Source organism: Geotrypetes seraphini, chromosome 1, assembly GCF_902459505.1.
Source record: "Geotrypetes seraphini chromosome 1, aGeoSer1.1, whole genome shotgun sequence".
Lineage (NCBI taxonomy): Eukaryota > Metazoa > Chordata > Amphibia > Gymnophiona > Dermophiidae > Geotrypetes > Geotrypetes seraphini.
In genome coordinates this window covers 473,753,359-473,780,232 of record NC_047084.1, presented here as the reverse complement: position 1 = coordinate 473,780,232, position 26,874 = coordinate 473,753,359, and the positions used below count along the sequence as shown (strand labels likewise).

General features: G+C 44.0%; 1 protein-coding gene across 3 annotated transcripts in view; it reads right to left on the bottom strand.

Annotated features, from left to right (window-relative positions):
- Positions 1 to 19,339: 19,339 nt before the first annotated feature.
- Positions 19,340 to 26,874, bottom strand: part of PTAR1 (protein prenyltransferase alpha subunit repeat containing 1) — a 77,496-nt gene continuing 69,961 nt past the window's right edge. For 2 of the 3 annotated variants that reach the window (XM_033924717.1, XM_033924735.1), the window contains exons 6-7: positions 22,802 to 23,100; positions 19,340 to 19,869 (exon numbers count right to left, since the gene is read on the bottom strand). In XM_033924717.1, coding sequence (XP_033780608.1) covers positions 19,530 to 19,869; positions 22,802 to 23,100 — 639 coding nt within the window. In that variant the 3' untranslated portion in view covers positions 19,340 to 19,529. The remainder of the gene's footprint in view (positions 19,870 to 22,801; positions 23,101 to 26,874) is intronic. The other variant, XM_033924727.1, reaches the window with a different exon arrangement.

Here is a 26,874-nt window from a genome sequence, read left to right as displayed (position 1 = left end):
TATTCGGGATGCGATGGATAGCCAGTGAAGTTTACGGTAGGTTGAGATAGAGTCATATTTTTTCAGGCCGAAAATGTGTCTTATTGCAGTGCTTTGAATAATCTGCATTTTGTGAATTAGGGTACTGTTGATTCCCATGTAAGCAGAGTTACAGTAATCCAGTTGGAACAGTATCATCATCTGGACTTTGAGGACAAAATGATGTTGATGGAAGAATGGCCTGATGAGCCTCAGTTGTTTCATGGTGAAGTGGGTTTTCTAAGGTTGGATATTTGAGGTTCCATGTAGAGAATGACACAGGGACCGTTTACCATGGTCACCGCAGGAATGGAGACATTTGCAACTAGTTTACTGCAGGAATGGGGACAAGTGGGAGCGGTAAAAAGTCATGCTCCTGTGGTAAAATAAATTGAGCCCGTGTCAGACTCGGCATCTTCTCCCCAGCTCCTCTTGCACCTATTTTACCTTCAGGAGCCAGCCATGCCACGATGAAGACAGAAGGAACCCAAAACCAAAGCCTGAGACCAATGTGATTTGAAGAATATAATTACCAGACAACAAAAGGTAGAAAAAAAATATTTATTTTATATTTTGTGATTAGAATATTTCAGATTTGAAATATGTATCCTGCTAGAGCTGGTATTAAACATAACTGGGGACCACAAAGCCCAGGCTGTGCTTCTTTAGCTTCCAGCTGGCTTAGGGCTCTCTCTCTGACCAGGGGGCAGTTGCCCTAGTTGCACTCCCCTAACACTATTCCTGCCATGTGTGACTGAAGTAGCTTGATTTTCTATGTAGCATTCTGTAGTCATTTGGTTTGATCAGTTTTCACAATAGTAGAGGGGATATTTGTGAAAGGGAGGGGAGACAGGGGTTTTGTTGATCCTTGCTCTGCATTATTTGTGTTTATAAAATGACAATTGTACAGAATAGTCTCTTTTTATACTTTAATAAAATAAGTTCAGTATAAAATCATAGCTATTCGAGGCTTGTGCAGATGGAATCTGACAGTTTGCAAGGTGGGGACTGGGACTGAACTCATGGGGGTGGGGCAGTGACAGGGACTGAACTCGTGGGGACGGGGCAGGGATGGGGCAGGAACAGTGATCAATTTTTTCCCCCGTGTCATTCTCTAGTTCCATGGTTAATAAGGAGATTACTCCAACTAACTGCTTTTGATGCAAATTTCTAGCATGAATTTAAGTCTGTAAATTTGGGATGATATTCTCCTTAGGAATTAGCCTCTTTGTGGAGTTATTACATCAGCTATTAGCACGCAATGTGAAACCAACTATTTGGGGGGCATTGCACACTGGCCGGTTAAGTGCTGATAGCACTGCAGTCTGTCCCATCTTTATGCAGTTTGCCATAACTGGTTGTGCTGAATATCGCACTTAACCAGCTATATTTTCACCTGCTTTATATATCCAGAAATTAATTACTGGAGCCCAGATATGGTCTGGCTTTGAATTTCTGGGGAAAACACTGGCAGTGGTTAGCAAAACACTGATTGCCTGAATATTGAGCTTGTAACTTTTATGCCTGCCACATTCTGTCCTAAATCATGTCTCTTTTATGGATGGTTAAATTTGGATGTTCTAAATGTAGAAGGGCCAAATTTATCTGCAGAATGGCCGTTAATTTTTTTTAAATTAAAAAGTCTATGCACTTGCTGTTGTGCGCAACTACACCGATGCTTTTGAATAACAGCTTGGGCGAGTCTGATTTTGAAAAGAAATATACATGCACAATTTGAGATGACAAAATAATTGTATACTTTATACAGTATCTGCCTAATGATCAAAGCAGAAACTATGCAGGTACTCACGTGTATGAAGAGTACATTGGTTTGTGCAAGCTGTTCATCATATATATATTTTCAGAGTTGGGTTTCTTAAGGAAATTGTATCCTTAAGTATCTGCAGTACCGGCAGTGGTAAAATAGAAATGCTTCCACCTACTTATAACTAACGCTTAAAATGACCTGAAAATTAAATAACCCTTACTCATGTATATCCAGTAAAAACAGACATAAATTTTCTAAAGCTAATATATTTAAAGTGCATTATTATTGTGTATTATATTAATTTTAAATAAGTAGTTTTGTTTGTTGATTCATAAAAGCTTATAAGCATATAAGTGTATAAGCTTTATGAATCAACGAACACAACTATTTAAAATTAATATAATACACATGCACTTTATAAAAAATTGCACTTTAAAAAAGAACCAGTGAGGAACGAACACATCAAGCTTAAGGCTGTGAGCAAAATGAGCCTGGAGTGGTGTTCTGAGGTTCTTGTTGCAAATATATTAGCTTTAGAAAACTGATATAGGTTTTTACTGGATATACATGAGTAGGGACTATATGCACTGCTAAAGCTTGAGTATAATAGTGCTATTGAATACTATATACTGAAAATTAAATAAATCATAACAGCTTCAGGAAATACAGTTTCACATTCTTCCTTTCCTCCTTCCAACCGCCATAGCAACAATACTCATATAGAAAAATATTTACAGGTGCAAAAAAAAAAAAAAAAAAATCCACAACTTTCCACCTGTTCACACTACAGCAAATTTGCTATTATCTTTGTGGCAGAGATGGAAGAGACTAGAAATGTCTGCAAATGAAAATAAACTGCTGGGCTGGTCAGCGTTGTTTGTCACTAAAAGAAAAATTGATGATTTTATTAAGATCAGTGTAATGTGAGGCTTCAATTTTTAATATTGTATGAAAGCTTTGATGCTGCCCCACCCCCGCCTACTCCTGGGGGAATCCTGTGTAAGAAAAATACATTTTGTGCAGAAATGTTGGAAATTCTGCATGCAATATTTTCAAACTCTACATTCTTTATTTGTAATTTTTAATGTAGGATTCATCAATAGTAAGGTTTGACCCCTCCCTTAGCTTCTTCCTTCCTCAGTAATATTGCTTTCCTGGCTCTCCACTCCCCAGCTCTCTCACTTAGCTTGAACCCCCTTCCCCTGGCAGATTTAACTCCCAGCTTTCTCTGTTCCCCCCCCCCCTGCTTTTTGGTTGGGTTTTTTTTTTTTCCTAGGAAAATAGGTGTTGGTGTATCAAGCTCCCCAAGTGGAGTAACTAGAACTTTTTTTTTTCCAGTCAATGTAGTATATGAAGCCATGTGGTTCAGAATGGCTCTACCTGGAAGATGTCTGCCTCTGAGTCTGAGGCTCACAGGTTCAAGGCTGGCTGATGCACCAATGTGAAATATAATGGAAGGGGGGTGGGGGGGAAACACTTTTGGAAGGCAGGAAAAAATCCAGAAAAGAAAGCCTTGCCCCTCTTTCTACCTCTCTCTCTCTCCGGCAGAAAGGAAGAACAGCATGTATCAATCTCATTTCCATAATGCTGGTACATATTCGACCATCTATTTCCTTCAGCCTGCTCTCATAACATACCTGCTTCCGAGATTCTAATTTACTCAGTTCCTGGTTTTAAGCAGTGTGGGAGCTGTAGTCCCTGATTTTACCTACTGAAAAAAGAGATTATATTCTTACCTTGATATCTTTTCCAGCCATCTGCAGAAGGAATCCACTCTGGATTTTTGTTTGTGTCCCTCCTACTTCATTGTGAACTCTGCTGCCATCTGCAGTTAGTACCCAAGCATGTGAAGTAAAGACAAAGAGGGGACACTCTCCAACAATACAACTGTTCTGCATTGACATAAACACTGTAGCATGTCATGAACTAACAGCCAACAGAAGCATATCCTTCAGGGCCCAAAGGGCTGACTGGCATCCAAGATACAATTTGGAGAACCATATACTTACAGTACAGCATGAAATAGTAGGCAGGTGCAGGATGGACAGGGCAGGAGTCTAGAATGACACACCAATCTACTGGATTTGATATTATCAAGGTAAGGACATAACCTCTTTTTCCAGTACAATAGGTGTGGCATTCCAGACTAGCAGGACGTACAAAAGCAGTCCCAGAGAACTGGCTGACTATGGCAGCCCAAAACATGGAGGAACCAAAGCCAGAGTCCTCTCGTGCCGCAACATTCACCCTGTAAAACCTTGCAAAAGGGTGTAGCATGGACCAAGGCACCACTGTACAAATCTCCTCTGTGGCTCATGACGAAGCTATATTTCTAGTCAAATGTGCCTTAACAGAAACAGGAGACTGTGTCCCACAGAATGTAGGCTGACAAAATGGCCTTATAGATCCATCTGGATATCGGGCAAGGCAGGGATCGGCTTCTGTGGATGGGTCGGCTTCGGGAGAGGTGCGGGCAGACAAGGCAGGCAGGGATCGGCTTCTGTGGACAGATTGGGTTGGCTTTGGGAGAAGGGTGTGTGGGCAGGACAGGCAGGGATTGCCTTCTGTGGACGGGTCCGGTCAGCTTTGGGAAGAGGGGGGCATGCGGGCACAAGGCAAGGATTGGCTTCTGTGGATGGGTTGGGTCGACTTTGGGAGGGGGTGCAGGCAGGGCTCCCCGGTGTACAACTTAATTTTGAAAGCAGATGGGGGGAGGGGGAACGAACTTGACACAGAAGGGAAGGAGAAAGGGGGCACTAACTTGGGACAGGAGGGAATAGAAAGGGAGAATTGTTGGGCATCAGTGTGTGAGTGAGAGGGAAAGGAAGAAAGAGGAAATTTGGGTACAGAAAGAGGTAGAGATGCAATGGGAGAGAAGGATGAGTGGAGAAATGTTGGATATGGTGATGGAGAGGAAACAGAGGGACAGATCAAAGGGGATGCAAGGGGAAGGAATAAGGGATTTGCAAAATGGTCAACCACATTTGTGTCTCCTGGAGAAAGGTCTCCCAGGTCTTGAACAGCAGCAGTCTGTGAAGAAGTGCCTTGTGAGGCAATGACGCGAGGATACAAGTCAGAAACACAGCAAGACTGTGTGGGAGAAGCACAGCTCACATGAAAGACTTTCCAGAAATTTTTCATAAAGTCTGAGTCCTCTAAACCTGGAGTATAGTCATCCTCTGATGACATTAGTATGCATTTCATGGGCAGCGGGGCATCTACATCCTGATGTGTGGAATGGTGAGGATTTGCAGGCCCCCGAAAACAGAAAAAAGCTGCTCTTTTGACACCTGGCTCAATCAGAAGAGAGGCTAAGCTGGATGCTCCTGCCTCTCCAGTCTGCACTGTGCAGCATGTGGTGCAAAGTTGCCCCTGAAGTGCCAATTTTGCATAATATTGGCAGGAATTTGGGTTAAAAGAGCCCAAAGGCCCCACCCCAAACATTTTTGAGGCAAATTGTGCAGATTTGGAAGAGCAGGGAGCTTTTGAAAAAAAGATTGCTAAAAATCCAAGATGGCCACTGCTAATAAGATCACGACTAAAAACACAAAACACACTTACCAAGTGCTAAAAATAGCTAAATTAGGATTTTTCAGGTGAGGAGACATAGGGAAACAAAACTTGTAATTCAGACCTCACCCCCCCCCCCCCGATTCACCTCACAGATTGTAAGCTTTATTCACTGTGACCTATGCTGCAATCTGCCTCAGCCCTTTACAGTAGTTGGAAAGAAGAATCACTGCCTCAAGCTGGAAATACCTCTTTATGACTTATCTTCAGGCTGCCAGCAAGGCACACAGCCTGACTGTACCCCCAACTCCAGCAGACCAACAGATTCATGTACAGAAGGGGGGGGGGGAGGCAAAAATGCAGCAAGACACTGCTAAGCCTCCTGAGAGTGTCCCACAGCCTCTGCTTGAACCCCTGAAATTCAGTAGGTGAACAATAAATGCAGGGAAGGCCCCAAGCTCCAAAAAAATACTTGCACAGGCTGGCTAAAAGGTACAAGGGATTGACCAGTCAGCTGCAGACTGGAGTCTGCTTCTTCTCTATGCAGGCAGAGCTGTAATCAACGTGAAAGCTCAAAGCACAGAAAACACCAAATAAAATAATAAAAGGAGATAGCAGAACAGAAATACTCCTTCCTGCTTGTGTGCAATACAGGAAAAACTGCAGGTGGCAGTAGATCTCACAGTGAAGTATGAGGGACACAGAAAAAAAAATCCATAGATGGCTCGCGGTCATGGAGTGATAACCCGCTTGTCTATAATGACACACCTATTGCACTGGAATTACTGTTGCAGGTTCCATAATATATCAGATGAGCTATCAGAAATCCAAAAGTGGTCTAAAACCTCACTCCTGGAACTGGGTAACTTGGAAGCTTTGATCCTTTCTACTGGTGCTATTTCATATCTCATATAGGACTGCCTCCTTAAATTTTCTCTTCACTTCTTTTTTTTTTGCAATTGTTTATTTATGACAAGAAAAAACAGCACAGCAAAACATCAGGAAAATCCAACAACAGTACAGGCAGGCAATCAGCAGAACAACAAAACCCCTGATGTCACCCGCCCTCCCCCTCCCAACCCCCCCTCCCCCAGTGACAGCAAACAGCACCCTGCACCTCCCGGGAACCCTAGAGCACCACCAGTAGGCACAGTAGCACCCCAAGGAGAGGAAAAGAAGAAAAATCAGAAAAGAAGGGGACAAAAGAACACAGAACCCCAATAATACAAACCCCCAAAGATCCAATCCAGTCCGGGACCAGTACTTCATCTGACAACAGAACTATCCACATCCATTCCCTCCACTGCCAGGTATCTCCCCCAAATATCGTAATATTGCTGCCATTTTCTAGTCAACAGGGCCGAGAGCCGGTATTTCTCACACACCCAGCCCAATTTATCTCGCACTAGAGCCAAAGTAGGTGTAGCGGTACTGCGCCAGTGGTGAGCCATAGTCAGCCTAGCCGCTGTGAAGGCCAACCATACCAGTCTATCCTGGGTGTCATCTGCCCCTCCTGAGGGAAACCCCAACAAAGCCACCTCTGCCCTTTCCGCGAGGGGCACTTGAAGGAGAGCCCCCACATACTTAAACACCTGTCTCCAGAAGTCTTGAATGGAGGGGCAGCTCCATCACATGTGAAAAAATGTTCCCCGCTGCCCACATCCCCTCCAACATAAGTCCGTGCCCTTAGCGGACATCTTATTCAGGATCACCGGGGTGAGGTACCAGCGCACCATCATTTTAAGCGCATTCTCCACCAACATAGGGGCCATGGCTAAATGGTGTATCCTAGACGAGATATTTTCCCATAAAGATGCCTCAAACACCTGCCCTAAGTCCCTTTCCCAAGCCACTAAATACGAAGGCTTCCAGGCCCTATCCTGATGCACCCATTTATACAACATCGAAATGCAACCTCTGTGCACTGGGGACCCCAAAAGCTGCTCAAAGTCAGAACTATAAGCCGCAACATCAGCCCTTTTAGCCTTCTGCAAATAACTTTTCACTTGGAGATACGGGAAAAGGTCCTTAAAATCAAGCTGATAGAGCTTTTGGAGCTCTGGAAAAGCTCAAATGGACTCCCCCTCTAGAAATTGGCCAAAGTACTGCAACCCTTTCCTTGCCCACCGTACAAAGATCCCCTCATCTCTGCCCGGCACGAAATCAGAGGCATAGTACAATGGTAGATGATGCAACCCCTTACTTTTACCCAGTAGTTTGCTAGCCTCTCCCTTCCACACCTGCAACGTCCATTTAGTGAACGGGTTAGAAATGGTCCCCAACTCCTGTGTCCCCAAGTCCCCCCACATAAGCGACCCAAGGGTTCGAGCCCCCCACGAGCTACCTAAGACTCCCTGCTCTACCTGCACCCACAACGTCAAAGAAGGCGCATGCCACTCCACTCCCGCTCGGAGCTGAGCCGCGCGGTATGCTCCAAATGGGGGATTCCCAGACCCCCTTCTGCTTTAAACTTAAACATGGCCCATTGAGCCACCCGGGGTCGTCTACCTCCCCACACGAACCGTAAGAGGCTCTGCTGCCAACAGAGAAAATACTGTCTAGGGATTTCTATAGGCAAAACCTGAAAAAAATATAAGAACTTAGGTAAGACCAACATCCGAATAACCTCCATGCGCCCCATCCAAGACACATATAATGAGTCCCACCGATCCATATCTCTAGCCAAGGATGCCACCAGAGGAATATAGTTAAGCTGAAATAAGGACGTCCAATCCACCCCCAACTGGATACCCAAATATCTTATAGGGCCCTTAACCCACCGAAAGGGCACCACCCGTTGAATACAGGGTATATCCACTTCCGGGACCGATATATTAAGTATCTCCGTTTTAGTCATATTGGCCTTAAAGCCTGATAAAGCCCCATAGTCCATCATAAGGTCCTGAAGGGATCTAAGGGACTCCGCCGAACCCTCCACAATTGCTAAAATATCGTCAGCAAATAAAGACAATTTATGTTCACCCCCCTGAACCCATACGCCCCTCACCCCAGTTGTCAATCGGATCTTTTGCGCGAGAGGCTCGATCACCAAGGCAAAAAGCAAAGGCGATAGCGGGCAACCCTGTCTCATGCCCCGCCTTAGCTCAAAAGGGGCAGAATATACCCCGTTAATTTTCACACGCCAGGGGTCCGTTATACAAAGACAGAATCCCAGTCCTACATGGCGGAGAACTGCCTCCATAAACCGCCAATCCACGCGGTCAAAGGCCTTCTCAGCATCCACTGCTACCCAGGGGCCTCCACTACGTCGGGCCTGCCAGATCAAGTTCAAAACTTTACGAATCCCATCTGCCGCCTGCCTTCCCCCTATGAATCCCACCTGATCTGGGTGGATAAGTGTCGGCATATGAAGGGATAAACGATCAGCCAACACTCGAGCAAGGATTTTGGTATCAATACCCAACAGTGAGATAGGCCTGTAGCTCCCACACTGAGTGGCATCCTTTCCAGGCTTTGGTAAGATCGTGATCCCAGCCAGCCGCATAAAGAAGGGCAATTGGGCTCCATCTCTCAGATCATTATATAAACGCACCAACAATGGAGCCACCAAAGTAGACATCTTCTTATAAAACAACCCCGTGAACCCATCTAATCCCGGAGATTTCCCCGGTCTCAGTTGTCGAATCACATTATGTTTCTCCTCCAATGTAATGTCCTCATCCAGCCCTTGCGCCTCACAGGCCGTGAGGGACGCCAAGCCCAAATCCTGAAGATAATTCCCAATCTCTTCCTCCGACCCCTGACTCTCCGGCGTATAAAGCTGCTGATAGAATTCACGAAATCGTGCATGAATAGCCCCCTCAGCCGTCAAGGTCTGTCCCGAGCCATCCTTAATAGCCATGATATTAGACTGCGTCTGCTGCATGCGCAGATGATGAGCCAGCAATTTCCCCGCTCTATTACCAGATTCAAAGAACCGTAAACGAAGACGCTCAAGATTAAATTGAATCTCCTCATCCTCCAACTTCCCCAATTCCGCCCGAACCTCCCTTATCCAAAGCCCAAGGGGAGCTCCCCCCGGACCCCTCTTATGTTGATCCACCAATTGACGTAAAGTCTCTCTCAGACACCGTTCCTTCTGCAATTGAAGCCTCTTTTTATGAGCAGCCATAGAGATAAGCTCCCCCCGCTGTACGGCCTTCAGACTTTCCCATATCGTTATCGGAGAGTAGGTATCAACATTATTATGCTCCAAAAAATCCACAATAACCTGTTCCACCCTGCGGACCAGCTGCGGACCTTGCAATAAACTATCATTCAATCTCCAGTATTGATCGCCTACTCTCGATGCACCCCATCGCACATCCATCCAAATGGGAGCATGATCCGACCACCCAATGTCCCCAATGTAGGACCCCATTAATCTACCCCCCCCACCCCTTATCCAGATACAACATATCTATTCTAATATAAACCCCATGAACAGGGGAGTAGTACGAATAATCTTTATCCAGGCAATGCTGAGATCTCCACCCATCTACAATATTGAGTACGTCAACAAAGTGTTTAACGCGTTTCCTGTCAGACTTAAGCCGGTCCCCTCCAACACCCCGTAGAGTCCCATCTGGGATCCATAACTAAATTAAAATCCCCTCCCACAAGCACCGACCCCTTCTTAACCTGCAGTACCTTGGCCAATACCTCATCGAAAAAAGAACCCTGTTTAGAATTCGGGGCATACAAATTCACCAGAGTGACTACTTCCCCATTTATCTGTCCCAACCAAATCACCCATCGCCCCCTCTCATCCCTCCATTCCCGTTCAGGCACTATTTTAAGACATTTAGCAAACAAAATACCCACCCCTGCCTTTTTCCGCTCTTTCCTATTGGAGGCCCAGACCCTTCCCGGATATTCTCTATATTGTACCAGCTTCTCCCCAAGTCGCACAAAATGAGTTTCCTGAACGAAGTTGATATCAATGCGCAGCCTCTTCAACTCCTTCAACAATAGCTGGCATTTACGGGGCATATTGAGGCCCTTAACGTTAAAACTGTCCACTCAAAGAATCAGGTCCCATAACCCAAGATTCCAACCCCACACCATGCACCCCACTTCCCCTTCCCCTCCACTCCAGACCCAAAAGCCCATGCTGTCACCTACCCACCCCCTATCCCCACCCCCCTCCCAACCCTGCCCACATCCACCTGCTCCTCAGCCCTTCCATGACTCCGGGTGACCCCCCCAGCTCATGAACCCCTCATCCGTTCCCCCTCCCCAGCCCCCCAACAAGCATCAATCCCCAATCACTCTCCCCTAGGCACCTTCACACACTTCCCCGTGAACAGTGACCCCTCACATCCAGCCCCCCATACATTCCAACAAGCACAACTACCCAGTCAAGGCATTTAAAGTCCCAATTGTCCAAGAGCAGCCAAGCAGGATCCGCCATCGCTCACTCGCCAGCTCAAGTGGGAGGTCCAGCTCCGCTTCTCCCAGATGGCTCTTCCACCTCTCGACCACCAGCACCCGGTTTTCGCGACCTGTCCCCACGCTCCCTCCAGCGAAATTTCTCTGACTGCTGGGCCCCTTGCCGGTCCGGCGTCAGGACCTCTCCAGTAAGGATCCCCTCCTTCCGCAGCAATTTTCCTGCCTCCGCTACAGTGGTCACTTTCTTATGGATGCCAATAGTAAGAAGGAGCCCAAAGGGGAACAGCCATCGGTATCTGAGATTTTTCTGCTTCAGGATCATCACTATCAGGCGAAACTCTCTCCTGCGTTGCAAGGTAATAGTAGAAAGGTCTTGAAACACCTCCACCTTATGCGTCTTCCACTCAAACGTGCCCAGATCCCGGGTCTTGCGCACCATCTGCTCCTTGTCAGCATAATTGTGAAGACATGTAATAATGTCCCTGGGATAGTCATCTCGCTTGGGTCCCAGTGTGCGATGAGCCCAGTCCACTTTCAAGACCCCAATGGGTTCTCCACTGTCTTCAGCCAAGGAGAAGAGAGATTGATATATCTCCTGCACTATCTTCACCACATCTGTATAATTCGCCGATTCAGGTACACCTCGGATGCGGACATTATTCTGGCGGGATCGGTTTTCCAGATCCTCCACCTGGTTGTAACAGTCCTGCCAGTCCTTTTGGGCTGCCTCAAATGCCCCACTCAGGTCTTGTACCACCTCCTCCTGTTCCCCCATTCTCCTTTCAGTCTCCTCAACTCTCCCCATGATCTCTTTCACTGCATCCCGGATTTTCCTTTTGACACCAGCAACCTCCTCCTTAATGTCGCAGACCCATTGCTGGAGGTCTGCCTTAGTCACTGCTGCGGAGGAGGAGTCCATGCGCCGCAATCTCGGAGAGGCCCCCCTCTCCGACTCTTCATCGGACCCGCTCTCCCCGGACTCACGCTGGGACGCGCACGAGGCTCTGCGCGACTGGCGTAGGCCGCTTTTCTCTAGCGCCTTCTCGTGCGGTCTCCCCTCTTCGCCTTTCTTTTTAGATGGCATATTAGTGATCCGCTCTGCTTCCCTCACTCTGCCCACCGGGTGCCCAGCTCGCCACCACTGCGTGCCCGCTCCGGATTGGGGGAACTTACACTCCGGGATCAGAGCTCCGGCTCTAACCCGCCATTCAAGATGATGATGTCACTGGAAGTCTCTTCTCTTCACTTCTTTGACAATCCTCTCAGCTTTTCAGTGGCGTATCTAGCATATGTGGCACCCGGGGCCCATCATTTTTTGACACCCCCCCCATCTGTATGAAAAACATGATTTTTAGTAACAATCCACACGTAACACAAGAGTGTACCTAGGAAAAGCCAGCATCTTACATACTGCAGTGAGCAGTACGTCAATAAACCCATTGTAAAACTAAACAAGCCAGACTAGTACAGATCAATCCTACACCGTCAATCCTAACAGAAAACACCTTCGCCTAGTATGTAATCACAAACTAACCCCTCCCCCTTTTACAAAACTGTAGTGTGGTTTTTAGCCATGGTGGTAACAGCTCAGATGCCAATGCTAAAAAACGCTCTACAGTTTTGTAAATGGGAAGATACAATAAAAATACATAGACAAAGATTAAACTGAAGCACCAAGAAGCTGGACTCGGCATACAATGCAACACTACAGAAACAGCAATGCATCTCCCTTAAAGCAAAAAAAAAAAATTTTCTACCTTGTCTTCTCTGGTTTCTGCTTTCCTCATCTTCTTGTCACTCTCTTCCTTTCATCCACAGTCTACCCTCTCTCTGCCCCTTCTATATGGCATCTTATCTCCTTCTATTCACTTTCCAGAAACTTTATGCCTCCCCCTTCCATCTCTCCCACACCCCCATGGTCTGGCATTTCACTCTCTCCTCTCCCTTTCCCCTTCCATCAGCATCTGCCCCCTTTCTCACCCTTCACCACGCTTCCATACCACCCTGACCACCTTTCTCACCCTTCACACTTCAATACCACCCTGACCCCCTTTCTCACCCTTCACCATGCTTCCATACCACCATGACCCCCTTTTTCTCCTTCCACCACCCTGCTATGCTTCTTTCTAGTAAGCTAGTAAGCTTTTGCAATATTCATGAAATCTAGTTGCATAGAATAGAAGCAGTACATGCAAATCAATTCATGCATATTCATAAGAACAGCCGCTGCTGGGTCAGACCAGCGGTCCATCGTGCCCAGCAGTCCGCTCCTGCTGCAGCCCCTAGGTCAAAGGCCAGTGCCCTGAGACCAGCCCTACCTGCCTACGGCCCTTTCAGCAGGAACTTGTCTTTGTCTTGAATCCCTGGAGGGTGTTTTCCCATTGTGGAAATCTTGAAAATGTGACCAGGTTATGGCCCTTGATGATCGTGGATGCCACCCCTGTGCTAGACTATACACACAGCAGCTTTAAACTACCTTTGACTCTAGAAGGGTGAGAAGCACTGGTGTCTAGTGCTATCTGGTAGTAATCTTATTTATATGTTTTAAAATTTAAATAATTTATATTAAGTATGCCATCCAAATTTTCTGAATGGCAGCTAGGCAAATACCTAAAGTCCCTGTAACAACCTGGAAGCCAGGGTGCAAATAGGAGCACGCCTTGTGATCTTAAGCAAGTCACACTGCCCATCACCCTCCACTGCCTTAGGTACAAACTTAGGGCCCCTTTTACAAAGCTGCAATAAGTCCCCCCTCCCCCAGCAAATGCACTGAAGCTCATTCAATTCCTATGAGTTTTGGTGCATTTGCCACAAGAAAATCGCTACTATGGATTTGTTGTAGAGCCCTTAGATTTTAAGCCCTCTAGGACAGTGGTTCCCAACCCTGTCCTGGAGGAACACCAGGCCAATTGGGTTTTCAGGCTAGCCCTAATGAATATGCATGAAGCAAATTTGCATGCCTATCACTTCCATCATATGCAAATCTCTCTCATGCATATTCATTAGGGCTAGCCTGAAAACCCGATTGGCCTGGTGTTCCTCCAGGACAGGGTTGGGAATCACTGCTCTAGGACAGAGGAATAACTACTGCATCTGAATGCAAGAGGGCCTGGGCCTTCAATGAAAATATAACCTAAATCTAAAGCAGGGGTCCATCAAGCCAGTCTGATTTTGAAGGCATCCATGATGAATATGTACAAGATAAATTTGCATGCATTGCTTCCAATACGTATATTTCTCTCTTGCATACTCATTATTGTGATCCTGACAGGTTTACTGGCTAGGTGGGTGCAGAGGACTGGGCTGAGAACCCCTGGCTTAGAGGGAACAATAGGAAGAGCATCCATTTATGTACATCTAAACCCTTCATTACTCAAAGAATTTTGAGTGCAAGAAAATCACCTCGATCATTTAGAAATATGCTAAATCTTTCCTTTATAAAATAGTCTCAGAGCCATTCAGGTCTTACTATTGATACTCTGCTGCACCATGGTTCTGCATTGGTTTGAAAATTATGTTGTTAGAGGATTCTGTGAAGTTTTATCAGATTTATGTTGTGCTGGTTTTGGATACAAGCCAGTCGCTACACTTTTTTTATGCTGTTATCTGCCACTGAGGCTTTTTTGTGGTTTGCATTTTGTACAATTGTTTTAATATTAGATTTTATTAGACAAAAGCTTAGGCACAGCTTTATTTAATATTAATGTTGTGTTTCAGTTACTATGTGATTTTATACTGTAATCTGCTTTGAGCATAATGTAGCTGGGGAAACAGGCTATAATGCTAACAGAATAAGGCTAGAAATTTGAAGGTAGGATTTATGTAAAAAATAAAATCTTGCAAAAATCTGGCTTTACATTCTATACAAATTGCCTTGTAAAAAGTTTTCATTAAACAGCTCACAGTCACTTTTAAAATACAAACTCTGTGGTAATTTTCAAAGCAAAAGTGTGTATATACTTTTTACTCTTAAGCACTGCCCAGAAGTACCCACAGAGACTTATGTGGGTATTTTTCCTGAGTTGAAGAATGCACCCATCTTAAAAACAAAAAAAAACCTATGTCCATGAATGCCTCCCCTACTGCAGGTAACCTTACACACAGAAAATTGTTACATGTATGCTTTTACCACCGTTAAACACAGTAGCATCAATCTATTACCCCAAAATTTAAAAAGCAGGGCCGGATGATGGACTTTCAATGAAAACCAAGTTAAGGACCCCTTTTATCAAGCCGCATTGTTGTTTTTTTTTTTTTTTTTTGATGGCCATTGCAGTAAAAATTCCAACGCTCATAGGAATTCTATGAGTGTCAGAGCTTTTACTGCAGTGGCTGGCGATAAAAAACCCTAACACGGCTTGATAAAAGGTGGCCTAAATTTTCTATTTTTATTAGAGAACTTAGCATGGCATCACAATAAAGATCTCTCACAAGACCATGTTTCAGCAATAAAAGCCTGCGGCAACAGTCACCAATTCTAGCATATCGTTGGAAAGTTTGACTATATGAGATCAAATCCACTGTGAAAGACAGTATGATTTGCAAATTCTTCCCAAAACAGTGATGCTTGTGATACCTTGCTGAGCTCTTTAATAAAATAGAAGATTTAACTGTTTTGCATTCCTCTCATCCTTGTTTCAAGTCCATTTTCCCGTCCACTTTTTTTTTTTATAATTCTGTCTGCCTTCATGGTATCTAGCCAGTATCTTCATTTGAACTGACCTAATACAAACCATCATGATAGACCAACAACATTGTATTGTATTGTAAACTGCTTAGATGTTAAGCAGGCGTTAAATTTTAGAAAGAAATAAACATTGTGCATGACTGAGGACAGTGGGAGCAATGGAGCCAGCCAGGAACCTGTTACAAAATACCAGCTATTTCTTCAAACCTAAGATCTCCCCTTCTTTCTTGTCTGCTGCAGATGGTTTGAAAGAGCACAAAAAACTTTTTTTAATGGATTCCTGTCCTTGGCTGGCTCCCGTCTGCACTGGGTTGCTTGGGAGTGATTTTTTTTTTGCCAGCACTGGAAACCCAAGATATCTATCTATCTATCTATATATATATATAGAGAGAGAGAGAATTTGAGTAAATCAAGACCTGTTATAGACTGTATAGTTAAGAAAAGCAAAACAGGCAGGAATGCTGTCCGCTCACAGCCATCTGAACCACCTCCCTGAGCATTGCTTACTTATTAAATTGGAACGCCTGACCTTTGCTATGGGAAATGGCTCACAGAGTGCAACTTAACACTGCAGGGCTGCACTCATTAGCATTGTATTCACATTATCAACCCTTAGCTTGATATATGGTTTCGTAATTGCTGCTATCTATATGGTAATATTTCTCTAAACGAGTTCTTAAAAGGAAATGAAATGAAATTAGGCATCATAGTGAGTGGCAGTTGTTGACGCGAGCGTGCCTTTTGCGAGAAACAACTGCTTCCCCCCACCAACATACCTCAAATAAATAGGGATAGCTCAGGTGCCACAATCCTTGATAGGACGGCAGCAGATAATTTTGATAAGTGGTATATAAATAAATAAAATAAATAATGCATACAATGCCCAAGGCAAAAACAAATGTTAAAAATAATAATAAAAACCTTTTTAATTCAATAGTAGATTAAATGTTTTTTTTCTACATAGGGAAGAAGTCATACAGCACAACATTTTTATTCATGGTCTTTACTTTAGAAATTTGCATGCAAAACTGAAGGCCCCTTGGAGTTCTGACTAGGTTTTCCTAATGGCTTTGGAAATCCATCATAACATACCTACACACAGGGCATGTGAGACACGTGAGCCAGCACAAAGCTTTGGGCGCTATCGGAGGAATCCTCATTGTATGTTCTGTTGTCTGCAGGAACACTTTAGCATGAGAGGCTCTCTTCCATAAACTGAGACATCACACACCAGCAATAGAACAACCTCTGTTTCTTCTCTCCCATTTAGCAAATAAGGCCCCTTAAACCCTAAGCAAAACCCCCTACCTTTCAGAATTATGAACAGGCTTTGAACTGCCATTGCTAATTGGTAAGAAAATACATCCTTTGTGTAGGTTCTAAAACATGTTTGTCAGTTTGTGTACAATATTTGAAAGAGCAGAAGTCTTAAGTAACAAAATGGTATTATGTTTTGTGAGCCACGAGAAACAAATGAACTGCCGCAGATGAGAACAAAAACACAATTTCAAATAATCTTAAGAAATGCGGGCAATATTTTATTATTTGTTTTTTCTTTGGAGACACTCAGGTTCTTAACTTTCTACTGGGTTTAGTCACTGCTACATGTTATTTACCCCCTCTTCTATGCAACTGCGCTAGCGGTTTTTAGCGCAGAGAGCTAATAGGAACTCTATGAGTGTTGGGAGCAGCGCAGGCCATTCAGCGTGGCTCTCTGCGCTAAAAACCGCTGGTGCGGTTTCGTAGAAGAGGGGGTTAGTCTTTGGAGCTACTCTAAAGAAGGTGCAAAATCTCATACATTCTGTAACAGCAGCAGGCCATACCATTTGCTCTGACCTGTCATGGTATGTGCTTAAGAGTCTATTTAGGGCACAGGTGTCAAAGTCGGTCCTTGAGGGCTGCAATCCAGTCATGTTTTCAGAATTTCCCCAATGAATATGCAAGAGATCTATTAGCATACAATGAAAGCAGTGCATGCAAATTGATCCCATGCATATTCATTGGGGGAAATCCTGAAAACCCAACTGGATTGCGGCCCTCAAGGAGGGACTTTGACACCCTTGATTTAGGGAGAGGATCAGGGGTACAGTGTAGCAGGACTTTTAACATATCATGATGCCCTTAAAATCCCTTCAACTGAAGGGAGAGATTAAGTGTACTCAGAAAAAAATAAACACATAATAAAATAAAAAATTCCTACATTATTGAAATAATCCCTTTGAATAAGGGCAAGACTGAAAAGCAGCATCTATGCGAGATGTTGGTTTCTCTCTAAAAATAAATCGAGAGACCTAGGACTCCAGTTAGTGTTCATTTTGGCAAAGTTCACAGGAAAGAGGTTGTTGGGAGGGGGATTCCCGGCAGGAGCCACTTTTCAGCCTGACCAAACCTTCCAGCTGGATATAGATTTGGATTAGATTTGCTCACACCTTTTTTTCAGCTGTATTTCAAGTTTTAAGACTTATTTTCAACCCACAGGTGGACAATGCAAGCACTTTTCAAACTGAAAAGATGGCAAGAGAGATGCATCAAAACCAAACACACACATAGCAGTGCATTACAATCATAGGTAGAAGCACTCTCAGCACTGCTAGGAAGGATATTATGAAAATGTTCAATGGATGTATATTTATTTATCTGTCCATATCTATAAAACTTAACAGGAGAGTGATCAGGATAGTTCTACAGGGGAAAAAAAGGAGATGGACAAACACTTCAGGATGCCCCGTTTCCTTCTTCAATATAGAAATGTGCATGTGGTCATGACTCCCAATGAACAGCAGGGCAGCTTTCAAAATGCTCAATGACATCACAGTGTGTGCCAGACTCCCTGAGATTTCAGCTGGATTGACCCAGCCTCTAGGACTGAGAATAAAAAAAAAAAAGAGATGGGAGCCACATGAAAAGCAAGAACCAATGTCATGGTGTGTTCTATCATCTGTGTTTGAAACACGAATGAAAGACTGGGTGAATGGTTTAAAGGCAATGGGGGGGGAGGGGTGGCAGACAAACAGAGACATGATTTCAGGATAAAAAGGAGGCTGTGTAGAATTGAAACCCAAAATATTCTGCATTCTTTTGGTTTATATCATCCATGTCTGCTAATTGTTTCGAACAAAAGAGAGCAATGAGAATCAATTAGAAGTACTGGTGGAGTACATGTTAAGGATTTTCTTTATAACAAAGTGACAGTCCCCCTTGGGAGGAAGTAGAAATGATGTGCACACAAAGTTGGAGGGGATTTCATGCCACTGCTGGTGAATTATGTGCTCAATGGATACCTTTGCTGAAAATGAACTAATCAAAGCCATCTTCAAAAGGACATCTTTTACAAGGTGTCAGGTCAAAACCGCAAAAGACAAAGGTGCGCGCCGACAACTGAGCGCAGCGTGGAGATGCGCGCGAAGAAAATAACTGTGTTTTGGGGCTCTGACGGGGTGTGTGTGGGGTAACCCCCCCACTTTACTTTATACAGATCGCACCGCGTTGTGGGGGGTTTGGGGGGTTGTAACCCCCCACATTTTACTGAAAACTTCACGTTTTCCCTAAAAACAGGGAAAAAGTTAAGTTTACAGTATAATGAGGGGGGTTACAACCCCCCAAACCACCCACAACGCCGCCGCGATCTGTATTAAGTAAAGTGGGGGGGCTCCCCAACAAAAACCCCCGTCGGAGCCCCTAAAAACTGTCATTTTCTTCAGCGCGCGCCTCCGTCTTGCGCTCAGTTGTCGGTGCGCGCCTTTGTCTTCCGCGGTTTTGTCTATGAACCCCTTTACAAGCTGGTGTTCAATTTTCCCAGCAGATATGCATTAGAACAAGAGGCAGATATTTATCACTTTACATATGTAGAGGGTTAGAAATATCTCCAAATGCCTTCTCACTTCCAAGTGCCCCCCCAAAAAAACTCCATTTTGCTAGTTGTAGTCATTTTCCATCCCCCCCAACACACATACAAACAAAATGTATGCCAGTATTTTTCTATTTCATAAAAATAAATAAACATAAATAGTAATAACAGATGGCCCTCTCAGACTTCATCATGAAGGATAAGCTGAGAGGGGCTAGTAGCACTTCTATGGTGTGAGAAGGGAATACTGTACTACTGTCAACTGCATTCCCTTACCTCCCAGCCCAGACATGTTTCATTCATTCACATCACTGGCCCAGGAAGGTAACCAGCCACTTCCTGTATGCAGATGCAAACCTGGCCTGCTCAGGGTTCCTGCAGGCAGACAGGATGCTATCTGTGAACCTATGCTCTGCTCCCAAGCCTGGGGAGTCTTGTTCAGGGCCACGTTTCAGGCGCTTGATCTCTTGGGTGTAAAGTTGCCTGCTGCTGTCCATCATACTGTCCACATCCATGGCCTGAGCACTGGGGCCACCAGCATGGGAGCCATTTAGAGTTCTGGCACAGTCATTATCCCTGGCTGCGGGCTGCGAGGCTGCATGAAGATGCTCGATACTAAATTGATGTAGCAGACAAAACACACGTCGCCTTTAGCGTCCAGGGGAACAAAAAGAAAAGACAAATAATATACAACACATATTATACTTTCTGTACACTGCCCTGGGTGAATCTCTTCATTAAGACAGTTATTAAAACCCAATAAATAAATGAGACATCCGATTAAATGTGAAGCACCCACAAACTTAACAGGAGGGGAAGGGGAGTTTGAGACAAAACACTCTGAAGTGGGGGTCAGAGGTCAGGCAGAATCATGCTCAGAGCTCTATAAAAACAAAAGCAAGTTAAGCAGGGGTAAACTATTGGTGTTGATCCCTTACTCGGACCTAAGCCATACTTGTAGCTTCAGCTGGATATAAAGAACTCTGCTGGCGGGTCCACTGAGATGCAATTACTACATTCGTGCTGGGACTCATTTCTCTCTCTTTGGCTCCTCTTGCTGGGAACAGACCCCTCAATAGAATAGGAAGTGGATTTGTGTTAAATTGGTTTGTGCACTGTCAGTAGAAGTACTTGTGACAAATATTTTGGTGATTTCATGTTATCACAAGCCATATTTCTCAGTAACTGACCATCTAAATGTTTCTAAACTAAAGCTAAAGTTTGTATATCGCATCATCTCCATAAAGATAGAGCTCGGCACGGTTTACAGGTAAATTCAATAAATGAGGGAAGGACATAATAAGAAATTAGAGGTTATGAAGAGGATAGCTAGCTTTACATTTTAAATAGCTTTACGTTTTGGAGAAAAGCCAGGTTTTCAGATGCTTTCGGAATAACTGGAATGAACCTAGGTTCAGCAGCGGGGCAGGGAGGTTATTCCAAAGCTCAGTGAATTTGAAGAAAAGGGATTTCCCTAGTTTCCCTGCATACATGACGCCTTTTAACAAGGGGATAGTTTGAGTTTGTGGGCGGATCTGATAGTGTCAGGTCTCGAAGAATTCCAGGATAGTGGAATTAGAGGAGGAAGAATGCCATGTAGGATCTTGAATATTAGGCAGGTACATTTAAAGTGAATCCTAGAAATCACCAGAAGCCAGTGAAATTTTGATAGAAGCGGGGAAACATGGTCAAATTTGCTTTTTGCGAAGATCAACCTAGCCGCAGTGTTCTGGATCCGCTGAAGTCTCTGATCACAGAGAGACAGAAAGTGTAACAAAGAACATTGCAAAGAATAAAACTGTATTACTCAGGACATGGAAAAAAAAAAAAAGCAATCCCCCCCCCCCCAAAAAAAAACAACCAAAACCCCCAAACACCCCAGTTTTGCTACCACGGCCATATTTAACCTGAATTTTGAAATGTATTCTTTTAGCATATCCACTAATGCAGCATATAACCTTCCATTGATGGCCATGAACTGTTTCCTAATCTTTAAAGCTGTATCTGCTGAAGACTCCCCATGTTCTCCATTACAGTATACATTAAATTAAAAGTCACTGGGCTAGATTCAACAAGCTCACCGATCGTGTCCCGACCAGTTTGCGACCCCGACCCGATTCACTAACCTTCTGCTCGATCTGATCCGCACCCAATCCAATCTGCACAGATCACTCATAGCAAATGGCTGCTGTGAGTTCCTATCGTAGTCTCGAGAGACTACAGGAACTCACGTCAGCCATTTGCTATGAGTGATCTGCACAGGGCAGGAGCGTAGGAAGATCGCTCCTGCCCCAAAAGCCTGCTAGACCACCAGGTAAGGTCTGGGATGCCGGGAAGGAGGTGGGAAGGTCCAGAATGAGGCGAGGGTGGGTCAGAGCCGGCCAAAAAGTTATTCACAGTTTTTCACATTTCGCAGTCTGGCTCTGCACCTAACCCCCGTGGATACGGAGGGAGACGTGCAAAACCAACTGGTTGCCAAGCCCTTTCCAATGCTGCATTTGCAGCAGGCCAGGGTCTGTTGCAAATACACTGGAGTCCAGGTGCAGGACTAGCAGATATGAGGCAGTGACACTCCAAAGTTCTGCTCTGATAATATTACTCAGCTTCACCAAGGGGGTCTCTTGTGCCATTGGGACCCTGCTCCCATTCCTTTAAACCACCTCTGTTGCATACATCACATATAATTATAGTAATCGGAGGGGGGAGGAATTAGATCACTTCTCATGTCAGAGGTACAGACCATAACCTTGTATTAAGGAGAAGACACCGTAAAACACGTAATCTATGACTAATGCAACAACCCTTAGCTCTCTAACAAGCACATCATAAAAGATACTTCCTAGTGCCAGCCTGCAGAGCACAGCTCTCCCCTGTCCCCCTACTTTATCCCCCTTTTTCTTATTGATTATTGTATTTCTATTTCCACATCTTTGTTATCCCTCTCTCCATTTACTAGTTCTCCTGAATTATACCTCTTTACATTTTGTAAATGGCCCACGTGCTCCTCGATGAGCGGTACATCAGGTGTCTAAAACTTGAAACTTAGAAACATGACGACAGATAAAGACCAATGGCCCATCTAGTCTGCCCATCCGCAATAACCATATAGAAACATAAGAAACATGATGGCAGTGGGCATGATGGGAAGTACAGTGCTTCCCCGCGAATTCGTGGTCCCGGTCATTCGCAGTATTTTCTGACTGTGAAGGGGAGGCAGAAGAGGGCAGCTGGAGAGGGCAACTCCTGATTGGCGAGACCCAACTTTAGTACAGAAGAGGTGGTCGGAGCATACCGTGAGTGATTTCCTTTACTCGCCGGCGCTCCGGCTGCCCTCTCCTGTCTCCCCTGCCTTAAACTGTATTTGTGGTTTTTCGACATTTGCGGGGGGTCCTAGAACAGAACCCCCGCGAATATTGGGGGAGTACTGTACTAGTTGTTAAAAAAAAAAAAAAGGAGGGGAGGGAATCAGGAACTCGCAGTTGGTTGGTTACCTGAACTCATGAAGAATCACATTAACATGCAGAAAATGCAACATAAGAGTGCTGGACTATTTCTGCATGCATGATAGAAGTCTGCTCACCTGTGACACCACAGCGTTTCATGGCCAGGATATGATTCAATGAGATCTGCACCAAGCTCCATTTCCTCTTCTAGCAGAAGCAGAATGTCCACTCTCGGAAGCTCATCATGGGCCTCTTCGGTTTTTGGAAGATTGCACATTTTTTCACTAGCAGGCAGTGTCTCTTGTGGCACACTGCCACCTGCTGCCGGTCTGTCCATTAGAGACTTTAATAGAAACTGGCGATAGTGGAAGCCACTGTGATCTGAAATGTGCATGGCCACCCAGTGTTTTGTGGAAGACAGTTCATCAAGAAGGATCTGCAGAGAGAACACAAGTCATGAGACGGACACGTACACCCAGTAACGGCAATATTGCTGAAGGTGGGAAAAATGGAGAGGCAAATGTGGCTCTGAACTACTTCTAAACTGTAGACTCTTAAGCCATACTCCTCTACAAATACTATTGACGCTGTCTTTTTATGACAAATCTTTAGATTTTATTCATTTGGAATTAAGACAGTTTAGTTTATTAATTTATGATCTGCCTATAAGGAACAGCAATATTACTATTTATTTCTATAGCAGTACTAGATGTACACAGCGCTGTACATTAAAACATTTGAGAGAGTCCCTTCTCAGTAGAGCTTACAATCTAATCAAACAGACAAACAGGACAAGTAGGGGGTTAGGGAGTTTCTCAGGCATGGGTGAGTGGGTGAGTGGGGATTATTTACAAGTGAGTGAGGATTATGAGTTAAAGCAATAAGCACATATACTGAACAATAAATCATCATTAAAACAAAACATAAAACCTGACATACTTCACGGCTTCCTAACCATTACTTGGAACTGCAGCATTAATTGTCCATCTCAAAAACCTGCTATTCTACATACCTCTAGAATGCTTCACCAAATATATTTTTAATATATTTTTTAAATTGTGCAGTATCATTCATTGTAATAATTTGTATTGGCAATTTGTTTCACAATACTCACCTTTTCCAAATAAAAGCAAGTTACAATTAGGTAGTAGCTGTTCTCTACCCAAGAAAGTTTGAAGAGACTTGCCCAAAATCACAAGGGGCTCAGTGAGAGCAGCAGTTTTGAACCCTGACTTCTCTGGTTCTTAATCTGCAGCTAGCAGACTCTAGAGTACTCCTGATATCCACACTTCTTGGTTTGGTGATGATGGTGGGTAAAGAGACTGAATCCTTCTAGAAAGTTGGTTTACAAAGTGGCAGCATAGTTTCCTGTGTTTGCTAAGAAAGTGTGTTAAAATATACGTATGTCCCCTCCCTCCATTACTATAAAGGATCTCAAGCTTAATCTGAAAAGTACAAGAAAAAAAAAGATCAGTCTTAATTAAAAGGCAACTTGTGTAAATTGCAAATGTAAGGGCCATTACAATAATGCTTAATCTAAACCTTTTTTCCAGCTCTAAGATTTAAACACCATTTAAACATTGTCTTGTAGTCAGGCGCTGATGTTGTCTCTTCATGTAATCTTTTATATCTTCCTGCAGTAGGTCTCATTTCTCATCCTACCTTGTGGGCAGCTTTGGTCTCTAAGACCTTGAAAAAGATGACTTTTCAAGCCAACAACACAAGTAAATTGCTATGGTTCTGGGTCTGCACCCCCATGTGGTAATAGTATGTGAAGTCTTCCTGGTTGGTACACTTCTCCTGAATGTTGCATAATGCAGTTTCAAAACTCACAGGCTGGCTATGCTGATTTCATGACGCATGAGCACTGCTGACACCCTGTTTTGAAATAGCTCTGGATAATGGCTCTTTGAGACCAAGAGGACATTGCCAACTATTCTTGTGTTTGATTTCCACGTTAGATCTTCAGCTCTCTGGGTTAGCTGAGGATGCTGTGGAAGCGGCATGCAGTACCTCCAAGTTAGGGAGAGTGACCTGGAGTACGGGCTTCCAGCTGAGTATTTTTGCTACAGTGACTAGCAAGTTGAGAGGGAAGGAAAAAATCCCCAGGCAGACGTGAAGGCAGGCACATGGTGCCAGAGTTTAGTGCTGCCTGAGACATTTTTAAAACCTAAATCCTTCTCTCTTTAGCCACTTCAGATGCACAGGCTGAATTCACAGATGCCTGTATAGGTCTCTCACAAAGTCTCTCTGCTTCAGGATAGTGGAAGTGGATTAAATAGGAGGAGCCTGCAGAAAATGACACAGCATTATGAAACAGAGGCAGATCAGCAGCGCAGAAAGAGAGGGTCTGGCAGGTGCAGCAGTGGGTGGAGAACCATGGAAACCAAGGTTCAAATTAGAGAATGACATGGAGATGGGGACCTGCAGGTACCCATAGTAACTCCTTTTTTTAAACCGCGGATGCTGGAGTAAAGCTTTTTACTGCCTTGTGGGAGCAGTAAAGCACAGTTACCTACTGTAACAAGTGTTATCAATGGACAGCAGGCAGATGTTCTCACATGTGGGTGATGTCATCCATGGAGCCCGGTACGGACATTGTAAAAAGTGAAAGCTTTAAGATTGCCCACACTACACATGTGAGTGTGCCTTCCTGCCTGATCCCGGCTCATGAGGTCTTCAGTTCTATGGCCAAGAAGCCAACCAGGGAAGGTGGGTGGGATGTGAGAATATCTACCTTCTGTCCCCAGATAACACCTGTTACGGTAAGTAATTGTGCTTTATCCTAGGACAAGCAGGCAGCATATTCTCACATGTGGGACTCCCTAGCTAACAAAATGGGATGGAGGGAGTGTTGGCCCCTAAAGAAAACATCAATAGGAAGGTCTCCATTCAAAAGGCAAATATATTGTCCTATTTGAGCAGGTGGAGCAAGGGAAGAAAAGAGAGAGAAATAATAAGAGGCATACAACCCGTCCTCCGAAAAAGGAAAGGGTAACAAGGTAAGAACAGCAACATGTAGGGAGGCTCTAATAAAGGAGATGACCTCAGAACGGCAGGCAAGAAGATGCCAGAAGAACTCAAGGAGAAAAGTAGAAAGAGAAATAGAAAATATGGCACATACAGAAGTGCCAGATGAAAAAATCCCAGAAAGTCATTAAGTTTCCTCTTGAGAAGACAGGAAATGAGAGGGAGAACCCAAAAATTGGAAAAAGAAAAGAAAGGATGGTTCCCGTTGATTAGACTAATGTTGTAGGATGAAACCAGGAACAAAAGCATAGAAAAGAGAGAAATTTTGTACTATGGGTGTCAGCAGAGAACTGAAAAGAAAGACTATCTGACTGAGGATTAAGTCATATATGAACAGTTCTGCCAGGAGGCTGTGTGAGAACTCTGGAATGTCTTGTAAATAGAACAGAGTCAATGGAAGAAAACAGAGGAGAAGCAATTTGTTTCATAATATATACTGAAAAGAAAACAAAGGGGCACCAGTTGAAAAGGGACTGAAAAAACAGTGAACTGGAGATAGAAACCATTAAATATTCCTGTTAAAGCAGTAAGGTTCAAAAATTAAGAGAGCAGAGTATGTGAATTTTTGAAAATATATGTAAAGGTTCAAGTTGGATTTGAACCCAGGTCTTCATACTCTCAGGAAGTTCTATTAACCGCTAGGATACCTCTCTGCCTTGAAAAATTGGGCTACAGGATATACTGAGAGAAACAGAGTACAGAGCTCTGACATTGGAATACAAATTAGAAATATGATCATGTCAAGTTTCTTTAAGTTTCAAGTTACTTTATTTTTGATATAGTCTATCAAAACAAGTGTCTAAACAGTGTACAATATAAAAAGACTGAAGAAAACAATTAAAATAGGTAAATAAAAGCAATATTTTATCAAATATTAAAAATAGTAGACGGATTCACATTGACATACATGGAACAAAAGGGAAGTTGGGGAGGGAAAGTTTTTTAAAATACATCGAAATAAAATTAATAAAAAAGGAAGGTAAATGTGGAGTGGTAAAACATTAGGATGGAGATCGCTTCAGAAGAAGCGTTTGGTGTTTCAAGGCTTCACAAGTGTTAAAGGTAGGAAAGGTGCAATGAAGAGAGCAATGCCACTGTACAGAACCATGGTGAGACCTCATCTGGAGTACTGTGTGCAATTCTGGAGGCCACATTACCGTAAAGACGTGCTTAGAGTTGA